The 6,000-nt window shown below is 37.7% G+C and overlaps 1 protein-coding gene across 1 annotated transcript; it reads left to right on the top strand.

The window, feature by feature from the left end:
* Window positions 1-304: 304 nt before the first annotated feature.
* LOC100853921 (uncharacterized) lies at window positions 305-5,431 on the top strand. Its single transcript, XM_003633688.4, has 10 exons — window positions 305-866; window positions 994-1,131; window positions 1,760-1,948; window positions 3,050-3,187; window positions 3,293-3,414; window positions 3,571-3,703; window positions 3,849-3,978; window positions 4,082-4,161; window positions 4,274-4,408; window positions 4,784-5,431. The coding sequence occupies exons 1-10, from the start codon at window positions 402-404 to the stop codon at window positions 5,015-5,017; spliced, it is 1,764 nt and encodes a 587-aa protein (XP_003633736.1). The 5' UTR covers window positions 305-401; the 3' UTR covers window positions 5,018-5,431.
* The last annotated feature ends 569 nt before the right edge of the window (window positions 5,432-6,000 follow it).

The following is a 6,000-nucleotide window of genomic DNA, read 5'->3' as shown; positions in this document are numbered from 1 at the left end:
GTTCAAACTTAGGGTTTTTCACTATAATGTGAGTTGGTGACACCAAAATGAAACCAATGATGAGGGAGGTGAAATACAAAACGGATATAGATATAACAGTGGTGGCATAGTCATCCAAACAAATATGGGAAGAGATGAAACACAAATGTATGGATAATGGCATTAGTGTGAATAGGAGGAGGAGAGAAGGAGAAAAGAGGAAAAAAAAGAAAAGAAAAGCATAGATCCACGTGTCCGAAGGCGCAGGGCGTGTTTCTTGTCGCTTTGTCCTTTAAAACCCAACTCGCCCCTACTGTTAAAGGCCCCAATGCCCAAGGCCTCTTCCCCCCCCCCGGAGTCTTAAGTCTCACAGTGAGTGTCTCTGTGTGATCTCTCTCGTCGACGTGAGCAAAAGAGAGAAAATGGATGAGAATTCAGAAATTATAGAAGCAATTCTTAGAGGAGACGACCACGCGACCAATCTCAATGACCACCAAAGCCAAGACTCCGGCTGGAAAACCGTCTCCTATTCCAAGCGTAGGAAGAACCCTCCTCAGAATTCCCTCCAACCCTCCCTCACCCCCTTCCACAATTCCGACGTCTTCCGCTCCGTCGACCAACACTCCGAGGATCGCCTCCGGCGCGCCCAGGAGGCGGCGGCTACTGCTGCTGCTGCCGCAGCCGCCCTCCAATCCGCTGTCAGATCCAAGCAGCATTCAGATGACGACGACAGCGATGCCGAAATTCCCGCCGGCGCAGTCGACAATGGGGGTGCGGAGGTGAAGAAAGTGAAGCCCAAGAAGCCCAAGAAGCCCAAGGTTTCTGTTGGTGATGCGGCGTCGAAGATGGACGCTGATGATCTCTCTGCTTTCCTTCTTGATATATCTGTGAGCTTCAATTTTGAAATTTTGTGATTTGATTCCGTACGCTACACTCTGATCCGCTGGTTTTTCATGGATTTGGATTATTTGTATTAAAAAAAGTTTCCCTTTTTCTTTTTCCCTTTTTGGTTAGGCTTCCTATGAAACTCATCAGGATATACAGCTCATGCGGTTTGCTGACTATTTCGGCCGTGCATTTGCTCCTGTCAGTGCAGCGCAATTCCCTTGGATGAAGATATTGAAGGAGTCTACTGTTGCAAAGATGATTGAAGTCAGTTTCTCTTTCCCCTTTTCTTGCTCATTTCCATTCAATTTAATGTTATCTGATAAATGTGGCAGAAAAAAAAGCCCTTTTTAGCACTACTCTGATACAAAGGGCAATTCGCCTGAGGAGAGACCCTTATGTAAAGGTGACATCTTTTTATGATGAATACTTTGTTTGTCTGAAATGTGATATTGAATGCGTGAAACTAAACCCCAAGCTATTCGAATTCGCGGAAATTCCCTAGTACAAGCTATGGCTATTTTGCTATGTGATGTGGGTTATGTTTTATAACGCAGAAGGGAGTGTTAGGTTGTTATATTTTTCATAAATTAGGTGATTTTGTAACTCTTTCCTTCTTCGCTTTAACTCTGGGTTAAGACAATGCTAATAAAGGGTCTTGAAATGAGCTGCATATTGTGATCAGTTTTAGTAATTTCTTCAATGTCCATCCCTGGACTTGTTTGATGACCTTCAATTATATTTTTTGAGAAGGATTTTGGCTGCATTATCCCTTTTTTATTTATTTAATTTTATTTTTTATTTATTGTTTAAATTTTTATGCACTTTCAAGGAAACCTGTCACTAAATTTTCCAGAATTTTGTAAAGTTGAATAATTATTTTGTTGTGCAACAGGTTCCTCTTTCTCATATACCCGAAGCTGTTTATAAGACATCAGGTGACTGGATCAACCAACGATCCTTTGAAGCGGTTGGTTCCTTTGTGTTATGGTTGTTGGATAACATTCATGCTGATCTAGCAATCCATCAAGGAACTGTCAAGGGATCCAAAAAGGTGGCTCAGCAAGCACCATCAAAATCTCAGGTATCTTTATGTTTTTAGTCTTTATCTTACCTTTTTTGGGTTAAACATCTGTTCATGAGCTTGATGTGGTGTGGTTGTTATAACATTTTACGTAAATGTTCGCCATGAACTGTAGGAGAAAGATTTAACTAAATCTTAAAGGAGGGTCTGGCTACAAAGTTATATAGCTAGTCTGAACCTTGGATAAGGATGCAGTTGTCGTGTTTGTCATTCTGGACATGAGGCATTGGAGATGTCAACTCCCTAAAAGTTAGGACATTGGCTTTTTAGAGAAGTAATTAACTCTAGCCATAATTTGACCAACATAATGTGGATCCAATAAATTATGAATACTCCTTTCCTGCATAATTGAAAAGCAAATGATAGCATTGCAAATGTTTAGCTACATGTGCCATATCAATGAGTGTCTGGCATGTTAGATTACTGATAGGGAATGGTGTCCATATCTGATGAAGTTTTGAAGCAAGTTGTTGAATAATTAGAAATATTTGTTAGCTTCATTAGAAAGGAAACCAGGAATGAATATTCCTTTTTCCAATTCACTATTTTCTTTTCTACAGTGTTTTCCTTTTTTAACCTTTGAAATATCATGGGTTGGGCTTGAAAACTTTATGCATATGTTGGTATCCTCTTTAAATACTTGTGGTAGATAGCTTCTAAGAGGCAACAATTGCTTTTATCTCTTGAAGATTATGACATATAGGCCATTATAAGTTTTGTTTGGTAGAGAACCTGAGAATATATGCTACTACATGGAAATCATATAAATAACTTGTGTAATAATTTGATGTGATTATAAACTCATTAATTCCATGCACTCAAACCAAACATAACTGGCCTCTTAAACTTTCTCATGAGATGCTGGCAAGTTTGTGTTTTGAGAAACATGGATACCTTCATATATATATGTATTTGTAGAACTCTTTTTAATGGTCAACTCAAACAAAGCATCTGCCAAACCATCAAGATATGTAACACATGTCTTTAGGCAAGACAAATTATCAACAAGGAGTGATTAATTACATAGTAGTGGGCACCATCCACAAAATATTTTCTTTTGGTTAGTAAAGTAATATGATGTATTTAATGTTGGAATTGTAGGTTGCCATATTTGTCGTGTTAGCAATGTCGTTACGACGAAAACCAGAAGTGTTGATCAGTTTGCTGCCAATAATGAAGGAAAATCCAAAGTATCAAGCACAAGATAAGCTGCCAGTCACAGTATGGATGATTTCTCAGGTGAATAAACCTTTATAGTCTAATGGATATGGATTTTCCGGGGGATAACGTCACTGCTTTATGAGCATGTTTTCTGAACCAGATGCCATACTTTGGTTTGTATAGGCCTCTCAAGGAGATTTGGCTGTGGGGCTGTACATGTGGACACATATGCTGTTGCCTATGCTGAGTGGCAAATCAAGTTGTAATCCACAGTCCAGAGACTTAATTTTGCAGTTGGTAGAAAGGTTGTATAGCATTGAATGAAAATTGAGTTTTTCTCTCCTCTTCTAAGCTTTTCCTTTGGATCTAAAACTTCATGTATTCCGACTTCCAGGAATTAAGAGTTCTCTCTTTTGAACTTTTCTTTTGGATCTAAAACTTTTACCCCTTCCTACTTGCAGAATTTTATCTTCCCCAAAATCTCGCACTATTTTAATAAATGGTGCTGTGAGAAAGGGAGAGCGCCTGGTGCCACCATCAGCTCTTGAACTTTTAATGCGAGCCACTTTCCCAGCACCTTCAGCTCGAGTTAAGGTGCATTTTGTTTTTTTGTTTTTTTTTAAGTTTTAAGTTTAATTTTATTTTTTAATTTTTTGTGTTTGTACATATGATATGCAATTAAATCAGTAGATTGAACAGAACTTGGTGTCTGAGAAAGTTCACTGTATCTCTTGTTTAGGCAACTGAGAGGTTTGAAGCTATGTATCCTACCTTAAAAGAGGTGGCCCTTGCTGGATCCTCCAGAAGCAAAGCCATGAAACAAGTTCTACTGCAGATAATGAATTTTGCCATCAAAGCTGCTGGAGAAGGTGAGACCAAACTCTTCTAATTGCTTTTCTCTTCATATGAAAGTACAAGTGATTAGGTTTTTAACTTTGATTTTGGCACCTTTGATGGACTGGCTGTATGCAGGTATCCTTGATCTATCAAGGGAAGCAGTGGATATTTTCACTTGGTGTTTGAATCAGAATCCTGACTGTTACAAGCAATGGGTAAGCAGTTTCTGGTTGTTATTTTGGTTGATTTTTATTCGTTTATTTGAGACTGATTCTTTCTTTTTTGCACATACATCACTAAGTTTTGTTGTTTTCTTTTTGTATCCAGGACCTAATTTATCTTGATAATCTGGAAGCAAGTGTTCTTGTTCTAAAAATGCTTTCCCATGAATGGAAGGAGCTCTCTGCTAAAAATCCTAGTCTTGACCCTCTAAAAGATGCTCTAAAGAGTTTCCAGCAGAAGGTAAACAATCTTTTAGATTTTCTAGACAAGAAAACAATTTTTTTTCCTTGACTTCATTCATCAACCTTGTTTTATTATTTTTTCATCTTAACAAATTTGCCAATTGTTTTCCTCTTGAGATGAACTTAATTGTGTGTGCAGAAGTCATCTCAGTTATGGCATGTATGTATAATGAGATTAAAAATGGTACATTCTGAATTTGGGATCTAAATTTTTGTTGCGGCAACAGCAACCTGATATCTATTTGATAAGTTGCAAAATATAAGTATTTAGGAAAAGTACTCCATCTAGTCTCGGATATTGTGGATGTGTGGTTTGCTGCTAGTGGAATAAATAGAATGTTTAAGCTAACTAATTTCCTCTGTATTCTGACAGAATGAGAAAGAGTTGGGTGGTGGTGAACATGGTGCACGCCATGCATCTCTTAAGGATGCAGACAAGTATTGCAAGGTGATCTTGGGACGATTATCACGAGGCCATGGTTGTACAGTGAGCAAGGTGTTTGCATCCGCTGCATTAGCATTGGGTGCTGCTGCTGGGTTTGCACTTCTGTCCCCAAACTTGCAATCTTATGACTGGAAAAGGCTACCGGAGCTGTTTAAGTTTTAACTGCGTTTGATCTTCTGACCTCATCGTCTTTGTAGAGAGGTTGACCAGCAGCGGATGGCATTTAGTGCCAACAATACTAGTATAGTTGAGTCAAGTAAGATGTCCCACAATAAAGGGGGCGGAGGAGGAAGGTTTTGTTTTTTTCTTAAGAGGAAAAGTTTCAAACACAAGTCATGGTTGGGTTTAGTGGAATTAGAAATAGGAGGGGAGGCAGCGAGGTCTGTGTGCTGACATTTTACAGAGTTTGAAAGGGTGGTCTGATGGGATTTTGAGGTGAGAGTCATATTCCAGTGGGCAGTGACTTGTTTTAATTTTATGATAGTGGTTTTACATTTTATTTTACTACAGTAGTTTGTTTACATGGAACATGGATACAAGGATGGAAATGAAATAGAGTGAAAAATTTTTAAGTTATTTTTATGCTTGGAAAGAATGATTTGTTGGAGAAGATTTTTTTTTTTGTATTTGAGAACCCCTGGGAGGTTGTTGCCCGTTGGCCCAAACACTTCGAATTCCTAATATTTGGTCCAACCATCTGAATTCCAGATCACTAAGACCTTGACATTCCATTTGATGGAATAATTTGTAATTGTTTTTGAAGGGATGGTTGGTCTTATTAGCATTACAATGTGTTCAAATGGGTAGGGAGCCTTGAAAGAAAGCAAAGCATGGGCTTGAGAGTTGCAATGGAATTCTACACGCTCACAATGGAGGACATCAAAGGCTAGCATAGTCCCAACTCCCAACCAAGGATTAAAGGATTAAAATAAAATTAATAAAAATATTAATAAAAAAAAAGAAGCTATAGGAAATGATAAAATACACTGAAATTGTTTTATTAAAAAGAATAACCTATGTATGATAAAACAAATAATAGTACATACATTGATATTATTTTATTAAAGAAAATAATATAAAATGATAATAGTATATATACTGGAATTATTTTATTGAAGAAAATAATATACAATTATAAAATAAAA

Source organism: Vitis vinifera, chromosome 14 (genome assembly GCF_030704535.1).
Source record: "Vitis vinifera cultivar Pinot Noir 40024 chromosome 14, ASM3070453v1".
In the NCBI taxonomy this organism is placed as follows: domain Eukaryota; kingdom Viridiplantae; phylum Streptophyta; class Magnoliopsida; order Vitales; family Vitaceae; genus Vitis; species Vitis vinifera.
The sequence above is the reverse complement of the archived record's forward strand: the minus strand, read 5'-3'. Positions and strand labels throughout refer to the sequence as shown.